Below are 15,564 nucleotides of genomic sequence, written 5' to 3' on the forward strand. Positions count from 1 at the left end.
TCTTCACACTACCTAAAGGAATTCAGACATTACCAGAGATTACTCTGCACAGGAATCTGCGTTGATATGAAAGTTTCTGGCAGATTAAAACTGTGTGCCGGGCCGAGACTTGAACCCGGGACCAGAAGTGCACTTGCCACCGAAAGGCAAAAGGAACTTTCATTGCCACAGATTGTTATCTGTTGTACATTTCCAAAACTTTTTTGGGCGTCCACATGTACTACATTAAAAACATATCTGCTATATCAGACTGCCATTTTCTGCACTTCCTTTATTGATGTTCAGAAACAAGGTTTTTTTGGTCTGTTTAAGGTCTTTGAAATATTTAATAAATCGAAGCGAAGGGTGATAACAATCCTACATAGCTCATTAAATCAAATTTTTTATGCTCGAAGGCTTAGATATTTTCAATATTTTTTCTTGTTTCGTAACATTAAATCGGTGCAGATGAAATAAAAAAAAACCTATACGCATCTGTCAGGTGATGCTTCTTTCAGTGTCAGGAGTTCTACTGAAGGATATCCGCCGTAGTAGAAGATGATAATCTCTCTCTCTCTCTCTCTCTCTCTCTCTCTCTCTCTCTCTCTCTCTCTCTCTCCCCACCTTCCTACATATCGCTCTTTGTGACATGGCAGTGCAAAAGTTAATATTTAAAATCCGAGATTCTCATGCGGTATTAAAATTGTGAAGATTTCATTTCTCTGAAATGGTCTTGTATTGCCTCAAACACCACGGGCACAGATTTGTGATTTTCAACCGAATCGCTATATCTGAAGATAAAATTAACTCTGGATAATCTTTAAGGATAGATCGAAGTACTGATTAGTTACAAATTTCTTTTCTTAAATGCATGGGACCGATGACCTCGTTGTTTGGTCCCCTCCGCAAATCAACCAATCTTAACTGCAACGGCTTCAGAGCAAAGAATTCATCGACACTGAAAGAATAGGCTGCTAATCAACACAATTTAAAAGACGAAGTTATGGTGAATACGTTGTCACTCAAAAAATTTTTACTTAAACCATTTCTGTAAACCATTTAAAAAAGAATGTTAGTTGTGATTGCTAGGAAGTGATAAAGGCTTCATAATGAAACAAAACATTACTTTTATGCATTCAACTCACTTTAAAAAGTCAAGGTACGTCGTTAAGAACAAATATGGTGATAACGACATAAGGGAAATAATTTAGGAAAGTATAGCGCTTTGTAAAAAGTACAGATGACCCTAAAGATAATCTTATTATTAATCGCGCTTCTGCTTAAGTCTAAATTCTGTAACTCGTAAACACGGCACAGTCTAACACATCGAAACGTTGACGCTGACAAAGTGTTATGCGGGATTCTGACGGTAACGAAATTTTTCGTATCCAGATTCGAGTCATACCATACTGTCCGAGGTCAAAACGTCAAACGGCAACGCCTAGTTTCGCGACTTCGTAATGCTGTTCGAGTATTCACCATAGTAATCATCGATAAGATCACGCACACAGTATTAGGGAGCCCAACACAGAGTACAGTCATACACATGGCGTTCATACGAGGCAGTCCAACTGAAAGCGGCCTTGTAATTGCACGCTAATCACCAATCTCGACTTCCTCTTGTTATCTGAATGGCTTATCGTCTACGTTTCGCTTACGTACAAGGTTCCACTCCAAACAAAAACCTTCAGAAAAGACTTTCTAAGAGTTAAATTTGCAAATATCTTTTTTACAGAAACGCTTTCCTTGCTTTCGTCAGTGTGCCTTTTATATCGCCTCTACTTCTGCCATCATCAATTATTTCACAGCCCAAACGGTGAAAGTCATTTGCTTTTTGTATCCCATTTATTAACATCGTCCGATTTACTTTCGACTGCATTCCACTACTCTTCCTTTACTTTCGTTGATGTCCAACTTACAACCTCTTTTTCAAGACCCTATCCATTTCGTTAAACTGGTCTTCCAACTCATTTTGCTGCCTCTGTCAATTACAGCGGCATTGACAAACGTCAAAGTTCTTATTTCTTCTCCTTGAAGTTTAGTTCCGTTACCAAACTTCTCCTTCGCTTCCACCACAGCTGCTCAATGTACAGACTCTGTAACATCAGAGATGTTTCACTTTCGTGTCCTTCGATTGTTTTACCTGCAGTATGTTTCCTGTACAATACCTTTTCACACTCTGCAGTTTACTACCGCTATTTTCAGAATTACAAAGAGACTATTCCAGTCAACACTATCAAGAGCTTTCTATAAATATACAAATTACAGCGTATATAACGAATACTCATGAGACAGTTATCGATAGGGCGCCAGTTACAGTACTTTTCAAAAAGTGTGTGCCCAGGAATGAAGTCAGTTGGTGACCAACAGGTTGGCAAACGCACGGTGAAGTCTTTCCTCCTGGAGAATTGCCATTCCCTGCACGGTTAGTTTAGACCCACTGGACTGTTTGATGGGGATATAATTAACTAAAAATATTGAAACAGTAGACTCTACTATTGACACAACAATATATTTTTATAAAAAGCTCGCTAAAACATACTGGGAGAAGTAGGACCGGATAACGCCTTAGCCTTTTAACCATTCTCAAAATATCCGTTCAATGAAGTAAATTCTTCTGTTCCAAGTTTCATTATCATCATCATTTCTAATGGAAGTATCCTTCTAAAATTTCATACTTCAGTGTTTAATTATTCTGTTTTTTCATTAAAATAATTTTGTGCATGTTATGGCTTTCATGACCTTATGGCAATTGCACAGTAGCCCAAATCACTAAGTTCGCTCATGGAATGTTACTGACAGCATGACGTAATCTGAGCGGAACGATGTAAATACAGACTTTTACTCCCAAAGAGGTCAATTTAAGTCAACTTAGTTTAGGATACCCCTCAATCTTGTAACATGCGCAAGTAAGGACACAACGCTGAACTAAATACGTGGTTAGTCCAGTGTTCATATTTTTTAAGTTGATCTGTTTTCGCAGTGACTAAAATAGCGCAATGGTTAAACGATGGAGACGGATTCATCCGGATCGGGGTTCAATTCCCGTCCGGTCATCCCGACGTGAGTTTTACGTTGCTTCCTTAAATCTATTATGCAAAAGTCTGTCTATCTTCTCTTCCCCCCTCTCACCGATCTTGAACCGCGTTCATTGTTACGGCAAATTCAGATTCGGAAGTCGTATTCCGATCACAAGCCGATAAGCCGTAAATACAACTTTCTATTTTCTGTGAAAACCAACTGCGAGGAAGAAAACGAAACAGCATGCTGTTTTGTATACAACTTCTGTTTAAAAATATGTATAACTGGATTAGAGCCCGCTGCTTCGCTCGTGTAGACTGTATGGCCTGCAGAGACTTTTTTTATTTAATCAAAACTTTTATGTTGTTCACAAATTGGAACACCTTCTAAGCCTTTCACACTAACTGAGACCATATAAGCATCGTCTTTTTGAGTGTACTTCTGACCAAAACGTGATTTCTAGTAGCTGGATTCCGAAGTGTTTGTTAATCATGCCTTTTGCGTTCTTGTGGAGTTATTTCCATAGTAACTTTCATCCCCTAACAAATATTTCATTATAGCTAACCGAGAAGTGAAATTCCAATTTTCATAAATTTAGTTTTAAATTTTTTTATGTAACGAAATATTTTCATAAAAATTTTCATCCCCTATTGCACTCCCTTAGCGGTTGAATTTCCAGAAACACTGCAACACGTATTCCTTTATTTGTAACCGAGAAGTCAAATACAAGTGTTCACAGAGATAGCTTTAAAAATTCTTTAGTAGTTCTTCAATAATGATATAGTTTCAAATAACGCTTTCACCCACTATTTCACCCCAATAGGGTTAAATTTCCAAAACTGCTGAAATATATATTTCTTTATTTCTGACCTTAAACCAAATACCAATTTTCTTTAGTCTAGCTTCAAAACTATCTTAATAGCGTCATTTTTCAAAAAAGTAAAAAAACTTCATCCACTGTTTCAGCCTCTTACGGATGGAATTTCGAATAATTCCTTCTTAAACGAAGCCTACTGTATAAGATCCACACCTTCAAATTTCTATCCTAGGCGGGCTGGGCTGGACGATGATGAGTCAGTCAGTCAGTCGGGACATTGCCTTTTATATATAGAGATGAGAAAGAATGATATACACGTGGGAGGTAAAAGTTGTCTATTGGTTTAAATGCCCTGGTATCACTGCTAAAGGAAACAAAACTTCACGTTTTCACAGCAGAGCACAACATATCATTTTATTTCTCGCAATCGTTTTTTAAAGGGGAAAAATGTACATTTAAGAAATATATGGCCTATGTCTGGCTGAATGTTATTAAAGTATCAGATAAAAATTTGAAGTAAATCGGTCAAGAAGTTTTCGAGTTTTTTCTGACAACGTTTCTCTGCACATTCATATATCATATAAATTAAAAATACATAGCCTATGAATGTCCAAACGTTTATTAGCGTAACGTTTAAAAATTTGAAGTAAATCGGTCACGTAATTTTGAAGATTTTTTGTAACAAATTTAAACGCAGAAATGTATATAGTAGTATAGATGTTCAGCGGTGTAATGCGACAGGTATACATCAACTTGTATCAGTAGAACTTTTAAAAGAAAGAACACACATATTCGATTCAAGACCAACAAACACGCAGTTTTTATTCTTCGAAAAGCTTAGTTTCAATGGTAACATAATCTACTGGATGCCACTGACACGTCTTTAACACGAAGTGCGATGAGTAGCAGAAGCAACGCTTAAATGCATTTTTTAGTTCGCGTCTTCGTTGACGTCTGCCGAAGCCAAATCCGTTTCGTGACTGCCGCGCTATCTACCGCCGCCGGTCGTTACTTCTTCTCATCTTCCGTCAGCTGCCACCTACCGCCAACAGCAGGTAGTACAGCTGAGTCGCAGTGCTACCAACCGCTAACCTCGTAACAAACGACGAGGGAAACATTTTTACCAAAGTCGTAAATTTATAAAACCTTCGTATGTTCAACAACTTGACTAATAAGTTAATAAGACTCACAAAGGCTTAATGAACTGCTAAATTTCAAGTAACCGTATAAAAAACCTAATGTGACGGCAAAATTGACAGTAAATCCCGTGGACTTCGTACCTGTATCTTTTACACTTTCCAGTTTCAACTCTGTTGCTTGTTTCTCGCTTGGAGTATCGCGGTTCCCATCAAATGCTGCTCAAGGCGTTACTAGAAGAGGAACGTTCATTTTCAAAAAGTTAGGCAATAGAATACAGCTAGTGTAAAGAGCTATATAGTAACTGATTCACATCAGTTAAAATCAAAACTTTTCACTAGCAGTTATTTAGTATGTCAATTAAAGCGTAAAGGTTAACAGAAATATAATAAAACACGTGTTTAAAAAAGCTAAAAAAGAAACCTAGACTAGCTACACGACATGAACATTCTGTGTGGCAACTAGTACGTTAACGATGAGTGCCACTGATATAAGGCGCGAAAAGAAAATAGACGACACTTGCTAATGTGTACCAATTGCCCCGAGAAAATGGAGTTCGAGGACAATTTGGCAAAACAACCAAGGCAGTACTGCACTCCCTAACAAGCCTGCAAATGTGAAGAAAAACGCTGTCTTCAGTCTACAACGTGGGCTCCATTCGCCTAAGTTTCGCTACGTCTCAACCTCGTTTCCATTAAATCAAATTTTTCAAGGTTTTTACTCCATAATTCCGATATTTCTGTGTTCCGCTGTCCTTTTTGTGTGCGTCCCACACTATACTAGAAGCCTAAGGTACTTTGTATTATACCGTTTTTACTAACGTAATAACCATTAAAAATAATTTTAGTCGGTGTCTCGTGGAACGTAAGTTACTGACAGTAACGGAGAATTTTGTCACCATACACCCCAAAAATCTGTTAAGTCTATACACATAAATGAATTCCGACTAGGGTTATGAATACCAATTTTTTCGCAGTGAACTTATCTGACTCGAAAGTCTAATTGAAACGGTTGTTACGTGTGCGTGAGTAATTGCGATTTGAACTCCATCCTAACGAAACAATGATTAGCAAGCATTCTTCAAGGTTCTGTTTTTCCATTTTCATAGACAGTGTCAAAATTCGGAGGGCTACTGAAAATATAACTGAAAATTTTCACGTAACGTTTACATCAGCGAGGTCACAGTTTAGAAACGATGGGTAGTGTGTGGTTCTTTCTCAGATTATCAGATCTCTTAAACAGCGGCAATTCACACTGAGTAGCGAGCGCAGTGAGAAATTCAGATAATTTTCACGCCTGAGAATTTTGCACTGAAACAATAACTGAGTGTAAAAGTACACAACAGCAATGAGGTAATGATACTCGTCTTACAGGAATAACCAAAACAGCTATCAATGTGGCCAACGAAATCTAACGTGAGATAGCCCCACAGCAGTAATTATTAGAGCAACATACGGGCGATAGTAAATGTGTCTAATTTCTTATGAGAGTCTGAAAAAAGATACGCAACCGTTTCTCGGAAAATGTAGCTGTGAGAGCTGAAAATAACAGTCCTGCAAAGAGTTTCCGTATTTTTTCCAGTTGTTAAAATTTATAATCGATGAAACAGCAGTAAACGCAGCAATGGACATTTGTTGCAAATGGTGTTTTTCATTATACCATTTGCTAAAAACCTTAACGATCTAATGAAAGACATTCTTGAAAAACAGCATAGGCTGTACACACAGATCACCTTCACTCGTACACCAGTGGAGAACAACCGGTTTCGACCTTTGGAACATCGTTAACCCATGTTCTAGTTGTCTGGATAGCTGGCTATCTCGGGATGTCCAAGTACATTATTCCGTAAGATAATGATGAAACAATAAAAGAGTCATTAACAGAGTATTTTATCCATGGTGGTTTGAGAACACAGTGGATGTTTTCGTAAGGAACCATCCAGGCATTTGCCTCAAGCTATTTAGGGAACTCACGGGAAACCTACGTCAGGATGGTCGGACGCGAATTTGAATTGTCGTCCCTCAGAAGGCGAGTCCATTATGCTAACCACTGCGCCATCTCGCTCAGTAGCTGGAATTGACTTAGTTTACTGAAATTCGCACTTCATGAAATTAAGCACGGATTTCTTTACCTGGCGAGCTAACGACATTATGGTATCCATGACGGATTGACAACGGCGAGGCTGTTTTAGCACTGGTCACTGAAGACAAAACCTGCAACCAGTCGCTCTTTTTAAAGAATGATTTAACGAAAGCAATCCTAGCCATTGTATTCTACAAAGAATGTGACAATCAGAAAAAGTGATTCCAAAATAAATTAAAATGAACATCAAGAACAGCAGTACAGCTGTACAGCAAACAAAAATCAAAAATGTTAAATGTATACGGGAAATCCTCGCTACCGTCTGACGATGGGATCAGGCCAGAACTTAATTTCGGTTAAATCTATCATTTGCTCAAAAAGTACGGCTGATTGAGTTTTTCCTTCAGTGATATTTACATTAACAGAGTATTGTGTGTCAACTCTCCAGACCACGAGTGTTAAGTTAGGCCGGCGCAACTCCTGGCTCCCGACGTTACATGTATGTTTTTTCACAATTCAGGACTTCTACAGGTTGTAGAGGGGACTTCGTACATCGAGTTTTAAATAATAACCTGTGATCGGAAACGTCATCTAACGACGCTACAGAGCGTCAAAGTTACAGGCGCTGGCGTCTGTAAATATGCAGGTAGTTCCGTGATTATGTTAAAGACTTTCAAAGACGTTGGAGAACGATAAATTTGAGGTGAAGGTTCCTTGTACCAGAAACAAACGAGTCCAAAGTTATAAGCGAAACCCGTTCTTATACCTCTGACAGTGGAATACGTGTACCGTTGCTGTTGTTGCTAATTGTAGGATAGGCAACTTTCAGTGGTGGTAGTATGGATCAAAACAAGAAAAAAAATGTAAACATGGGTTCTAAAATGGATACCTTAAGAGCTATCAGCTCTTGTTCAGTTGAAGAGATGTGTTTCACACTAGCGAAGATGATCATGCGCTCCTCAGTTATGCATTTTAGAGCCCATTTTTTGGAAATCTATGGCAACTTCCTGTTGGACCAAATTACTGAGGTCATCGATCCCCAGGCTTTACACACTTCAACTAACTTACACTAAGGACAACATACACACACCCATGCCTAAGGGAGGACTCTAACCTCCGACGGGGGGCAGCTCATGTTTACTGGTAATTTCTTCCTTGTTTTGGTCCATACTACCATCTCTGAAAGTTGCCTACCCCACAATCTTAGCAAGAACAGTACCAGTATGTGTATTCCACTGTCAGAGATACCAGAATGATCGTAATTTTAGACTCGTTCGTTTCCAAAGCAGCAACCCTTCCGTCAAATTGACACAGTTAACCGTGTCCATTATCCTTAAAAGTCTGTAACACCATCACGGAATCATCCTGTATACATACACACATTTACAGGCACAGGCGCCAATAGCTTTGACGCTATGTAGCGTCGTTGGCTGACGGTTTCGGACATGGGTTCCTATGCAAGACTTGATATACCAAGCCCCCTCTACAACCTCTAGAAGTGTGTAACATAAATTTCGAAACAACCTGTAACTATACAGGGTGAAGAAAAATTCGCTCACTCAGACTTTGCAGCGCGATTTCTCACACACAAGCAATATAAAAATGTCTCTCACAAAATTTCGTCCTACGCATGTTTCGGGAAGTAAATGGACGTTGAAGATTGGGCGTCTGGCAACACTGTAATCACATATATGGTTACTACTTGTGTCAGCATATACGGGTAGTGCTGTGCAGTTGGTGCAGTGGGTAGCGCATCGGGTCAGCAAGCAAGAGGTCGAGGGTTCGAGTCTGGATTGAGGCTTCTCTGTACGTAGCTCCTAAATATAGTCTGCGTGGAACGGTATCTAGCGCCTGAACTGTCGTACACCGATTACAGTGGGTCTTCTACAAAACATTTGCAGTTACGCGCTACGAACACAGAAATGGAAGCACAATCGTTTTTCATTGGTCAGCTTTTAAAGAAACCTTTTGCACGTCGTGGACACGAACTGCTTCACATCACTGCATCTACTAGTTTCCAAACCTGTTTTGTGTGTACTCCTCTCCCAATGGCCCCATCGATTCTTACCACGTTCAGGTCCACTGCATTTCGTTAGGGCCTTACGTTACCAGTAGGACTAGCAACGTGCTTTGCAAATAATTTCGACGGGACCATTTGGGGAGGGTACACATAAAACAGGTTTGGAATCTAGTAGATGCAGTGGTGCAAAACAGTTCACGCCCACGACGTGCAAAACGCTTCTTTAAAAGCTGACCAATGGAAAACGATTGTCCTTACATTTCTGTGTTTGTAGTACGTAACTGCAAATGTTTTGTAGAAGATTCACTGTAATCGCTGTATGAAAATTAAGACACCAGATACTGTGCCACGCAGAAAATGTTTAGCAAATATTAACAGATAAGTCTCAACCCAGAATCGAATCCTCGATCCCCAAATCGCTATCCACTGCACCAACTGCACAACACTACTCTTATATGCTGACAGAGGTAGTTTCGATACATGTGATTACAGTGTTGCCAGCCTGCCAATCTTTAGTGTAAATTTATTGTTCAAAACATGCGCAGGACGAAATTTTGTGACATATTTTTAAACCGCCTGTGTGTAAGGAATCGCGAATCGCCCTGCGAAGTCAGAGTGCGCGAATTTTTCTTCACCTTGTGTGTGTGTGTGTGTGTGTGTGTGTGTGTGTGTGTGTGTGTGTGTTTATGGGGCGGCTAGGCCTTTTTGTATGGGCGAAGAATCACATTGCAGAAATACATTTACATACGGAATGACGTAACGTATCCGCAAAGCAACAGGACGAACGTGTATATTTCGATACATTACTTGGAGGGGCTGGCTGGTGAGGCTGAGAAAGACTAGATGTGCTGGAGAATTAGATGCAGGTACCAACGGGTGTGGAGAAGACCTCTGCCTATACTGTAATTCGGGCACCAGCAGGCATTGTCACTGCAGCGAACTGGTCGCCACAGAACATGTTTTTAGATATCTTATTGAACAATTATATACCCCAAGTCAGAAAATCATTAGTTGTCTCCGTCCGAACAGACCTTTAAAGCCCAAAGGTGCCGACCGATCACCGTGTCCTCCTCAGCCCCTATGCGTCACCGTATGCCGATATGAAGAGACGTATAGGCAGCACACTGCTCTCCCGGCCGCTGTCAGTTTTCGTGGCCGACGACTGGTTATCTAACTGTACATTATGTGATTTGTTCGTAGATCCACTTTTCTTAAACAATTTTATGTTCAGAATTACCAATACTATTTGCCTTTCTGTGCATTTCTGATACGAAATAACTTCAAGGAGGACAAATAAAGAGTCAGAGACGGCATCAGAAGCCAGGTGACTAATATTTAAAATGGGAGAGAGAGTGTCAAGTTTTTACATGTAGGAGCTTGTTAAACAATAATTTTCAAGAATGTGTTTCCGGTAAAAAAAAAATGTCGATGACATATTTACTGGTTGTAACGAAATCTCAAAATTTTTCATCAATAAAAAGCACAGGAAAAAATTAAACAATTTCAGACAATGTTTATGGAACTACAGAGTTTGCCACGTCTTGATCGTAAAACTATCTTATTCGCATTTGCTTAATGTTGTTAGCGCTTTCGATCTGTTGACAAAATTTAAGGCAGCAGCGAGGTGTGCTTCAAGGAGTAGACTTCTGCTCTCCGTGTCACTCATATCACTCGGTATCAGGCACGGAAAAGCCAGGGCTCGTACGGAAGCAGAAAAACAGTCGGTTTCCCTCGCTCCTTTTCCAAGTGGAGCAAGAAATGGGATGACTGGTAGTGGTACAGGGTACTTCCGCTGTGCACCATATGATGGTTTGCGAGTTTTTCTCCTGGAACCCTCTAAAAACTCCAATGCTTCTCCGTATACAGGAAAAAATAAACTGCAGATGGAAACCTTTGTCCGAAAACGTAGTCGACTATGGCGACATGGCAGAGGCCTGTCTATGGGGAAGCTAGCGCCACCTTCTTCACTGGCGATTGTGTCAATCATTCGCTGTCACCGAATAACAAACAACATTGAAAGACGTTCCGCATACAGTCCGCAAGCGTATACATAAGGCCGAGTTAGCTGCCGAAGTAGTAACCTCGAGGAAGGCGCCGGTGCCTATAACTTCGACGCTCTGTAGCGTTGCTCAAGACACACTCTACAACCCCTCTAAGTTTGTCGCAACATTCATGGGACACCATTTAGATTCCGCAGTAACTTGACGCCCACATGCCCGATGTCTAAAAGCTAAGAACATTAACAATAAATAAACGCGATTGAGGCTTTTTTCACAATCACAACATTATATCATGTAAGACGAATCGACGTGAAGACGTGTTCGGACATTCCTCATGACCCTAGTGTGAATGAAACTGCCTATTTATTTGCATTTATTAAAGTATCCAACATGTCTGCTAAGAATGGTGTACCACTAGCAGCCATGCAACATTGTGTGGGAACTGACAGTAAGTGGAGACGAGTGTCACACCCAGTCAACTACAATTACTTTCAAATCCGAGAGAAACAGCTTTTATCAGTAAACGCAGGTCTGTCTCAAGCAGTTTCCGAACAAACATTGCGAAGGGCAATGCTTCAGACTGACACCTGTTGTCGGGTGCCTCGCAAAAGGCCATTGTTCATAGCGGCCTTTAGGGGACCAAACTGGACACTAGCTAACTGGAAGATGTTTATTTCTACATTATCGGCGACCTAGTGTTGGACTTTCTTCTGTGTCTTCACGATGAGCATCCTGTCAACGCTCCCCGCTTGCAAGATGACAACCACCATTTTCACATGGCTACACTCATACGTTGTAAGTTTGACGCGCACGTAGGTACCCTATTGCCCCTCGACTGGCCTGGAATTTTGGCCGATCTTAATACCACAGAAAATGTTGGATTATTTGGAACAGCAGGAGAAACGTATCATTCAACATCCTCTCAAACTGGTAGTTCTACAGGATCTAATCGTCAATAAGCGGCTTCAGCTGGATATGGCATACTTGAATGAAGGCGAGAGAGTGTGTTGCAAGGTATTAGCATGATGTCTCCTGAGGGTGACTCATTTTTTTTGTCCAGTGTGCTTATTCGTGCATCGCACCGGGTGGTTATAATTAAAATGCAGTTCCTCACGGGGATCCAATGTGGCATGTAATTATCGTATGCCAGCGAAACTATTGGGCGAATGATCGAAGCAGACGAAATGAATTAAAATTTGTGCTGCGGCCGGGACTCGAACCCGGGTCTTCCTACTTGCTATCCAGAAATGCTAACCATTACACCACTGCTGTACGATGGTCAATATCGCTGCACGAAATACCTAAGCCAAGTGTCCTCCCCAACACAAACTTCAATTATGGCCACCAGGAGCAAATCTGACGCTGTCCATCACGTCGTTTTACGGCTGAAGTATTTCCAGTGTTAATACAGAGCAAGTTGTATAAAAGGCCATTAATAACATGACTCGTTTGACCTTTTCTGCCCAAGTCCCGTTCCTAATCCATTACATATGGAAATATTTATATACGTCTTCCTTGTGTTCACAGCGCCAGATTTGCACTTGATGGCGAAAATCGGAACTAATTTTTTCCAGCGTAAATTGATCCCGCATTAACGCTTTAGGATATGAACACTGAATAAATTCGTAACTACCAAGATCGCTAAAGTCATTTATTCATACAGCTGATTGGTTACGACAAATCTTTATTGCCACCTTCGGATCTACAGTATGTTTACATCAGTACAGTAAGTAGTGCTATACAGCGTATGCCCATGTTGGTATCGTGAACTACTCTAGAAGTCGGCATGTCAGTTTTAAAATGACAGTTAGTCTAAAGTGCTTACAAAAGTAAAGTGGTGATGAATTTGAACAATTGTAATCGGCGCAATAATGTGTGTGTACATAGCTGCTATTTTAAAACTGACGTACCGACATGGACATACGTTGTATAGCAGCACTTACTGTACTGATGGAGGAGACTGTGTAATGACGTAAACATAGCTCTGAAGATAGCAACAGAGATTTTCCGTAACGGGCCATCTATATAAATACATGATTTTAGCAATTATCGCAGCTGAGAATATATTCAGTGCTCATAATATTACAGATCGCACCCACGCTGACGATGTCGGTAGTGCATTAGAATATCTACCAAGTTTCGCTGCCATACAATAATTACGGCCCAAACTGGACCCCTGTGAGTAGTTGTACTTTAATACAGATGAACTGGGATCTCGAGTAAACACAGACATCTGAATTTGTCCTTTCCAAATGAGCTCATTAAATGGCTCTTTGTCAGATGTAGTATACCGCTTCAAGCTGCCCATTACAGAAAGAATGTCTCTGCTCCACACATGATTCGTTCTTTCATGCCACCATCCTTCGCTTAACCTATGCTTCTGTAACATTTGTACACAAAAGTTGTGTCGTTTCAAAGTCAACACGGACATATTCAAGTACTGATGTTTTACCCTACGACTGTTTCCCAAGTGAGGGCTTTCCAGCCCACTAGATTAGTCTTTTCGATGTGAACTCCGTCATCTGGACAATAACGCGCACTTCATACACCGGGAACGCCCCACGAATCCATTAGACACTTCGTCTAACAAGTCCTCGAGCACCACCACTAACAGTTAAACATACCGAAATGTAGCTACCTCATACTGGACCAGTAACAGTGCCCTCGGACGTTTCCCATGGGCTGTCACGTCGCTAAAGGTGGATGCGGCCACCAAACATCGGCATCACGGTATGCAAAGTGTGTTGTTTCACTACACAAGAGCGAAATTTACGAGGAGACATCTGAAGGTACCAGGAATATATTAATAAAAGTTATTTCATCTTACCCAGACCTTATTGTATACCATTACCATCAAAGTAGTCCCCATAGGAACGGAGGGACTAAGTCCAACGTTTCAGTCACATTAGAAATGCATCCTGATCGTGTCTTTGTTAGAGTGTTTAGTACCCTCTGCGATTACACTTAAATCTCCATCAATGTATCAATCTTCGTTAGTCAAACTTCATTTGCATCTTTGGGAGGAGGAGGAAGTCACACGAAGCTAAATCCGGTGAGCACGACGGGAGTGAAACAACTACCTTCTTGTTCTTAGTCAAAAATTCTTGTCCGATGTAACGGTCGTGAATTGTCATGGTGGAATACCCAATGATACCTACGCCTCTTCTGCATACATTTACTCCTCATTACCTCCCTCAATCGTCTTACAATACCGTGACAGAACTTTTTAGTGGTCGTCTGAGCAGGGGGAATATACTAGTTATGAACGATCCTATCAATATAAGCAGTTCAATAACGATTTAATGTTGCTCTTGACTTGTGAAGCTTTCTTGGCCGAAGCGATGGGCTCTTCCAGTGCGACAATTGCTGATTATTTTTAGGGTAATAGCTATCAACTCAAACTTCGTCGCCAGTGACATCATTTGAAAGAACGTTAGGGGCGTTTTGACGCAGTTGTTAAAGTTCCCTGTAGACTTCCAGCCGATGTTGCCTTTGATTATCTTTAAGCAATCCCGGCACAAACTTCGCCGCAATCCTCCTTATGTACATTCCTCCTTAAACAATACTTTCACATGTTCCACTGCTTACTCCGGAGGTGTTGCAGAGGTCTCGCATGGTCTGTATACGATCTTGCAGAATTATATTCCTCACTTATTGAATGTTTTCCTGAACGAACGTTCGTAATCAACTGCTTATTTTTGCTCATTTTTGGAACGCTTGTACCGGTCCTGCCGCTCGTTTAAAAAGTTGTCACCACCAGCTTGCTTCAACATCCGGCGCGTTTGTGCAGCGGTTCTCCCAAGTTTTGTTTCAGACTTTACACAGCCACGACGCTCTTTCAGATCAACCATTGTGAAACTGCATACTCATGGAAACACGGCACTGGAAATATGCTCACCATTAACTGATTTAAAAAGGATGTTTGGGAGGTACCTAAAGGTATTTCAGTGTACTCTTAAAATCTAAATTTCTACACACACACACACACACACACACACACACACACACACACACACACACACACACACACACACACACACACGAGTATCCAACATTCAGATTAGTGATACAGAAAATAGACGGCAGACAGAGGAAGGAAGAAGCGACTTACCTTTCGCTGGCGATGGATGAGTTCCTGGACATGGACTTGGGTGACATCTCGAAGTCGGAATCAGAGCGATAGAGGAAGGACTCTCTACGCTGTGGCAAGTTCTGCAGTACCAGCCCGGCTGACGGCGATGCTGCGCCATCCAGCGGACTGCGACCCGGGCTAGCGCCATTTTCCACGTCAAAGCTGAAACACCGAGAAGCACTGTGTTACTGCACATTCTCTCTGTCTCAGATTAAAGGTAAAATACACGTTCAAGCAAGTTTAATGAATTCAGCTTCAGTATTTTTTTTTTATGGAAATCGGTTTTGTTGGAGTTTAATACTGGAGCACAGCCTGTAATTTCTTCGGAGGTAGTTCGAGTACTGAACGAAATCATTGGAGAACCAAGACATAATTC

At 40.9% G+C, this 15,564-nt stretch overlaps 1 protein-coding gene across 2 annotated transcripts in view; it reads right to left on the bottom strand.

The window, feature by feature from the left end:
- LOC124721085 (cAMP-specific 3',5'-cyclic phosphodiesterase) overlaps positions 1 to 15,327 on the bottom strand; it is an 836,067-nt gene extending 820,740 nt beyond the window's left edge. For both annotated transcript variants that reach the window (XM_047245894.1, XM_047245893.1), the window contains exon 1: positions 15,168 to 15,327. In XM_047245894.1, coding sequence (XP_047101850.1) covers positions 15,168 to 15,214 — 47 coding nt within the window. In that variant the 5' untranslated portion in view covers positions 15,215 to 15,327. The remainder of the gene's footprint in view (positions 1 to 15,167) is intronic.
- Positions 15,328 to 15,564: the final 237 nt, after the last annotated feature.

This window comes from Schistocerca piceifrons, chromosome X (genome assembly GCF_021461385.2).
Source record: "Schistocerca piceifrons isolate TAMUIC-IGC-003096 chromosome X, iqSchPice1.1, whole genome shotgun sequence".
Classification (NCBI taxonomy): Eukaryota; Metazoa; Arthropoda; class Insecta; order Orthoptera; family Acrididae; genus Schistocerca; species Schistocerca piceifrons.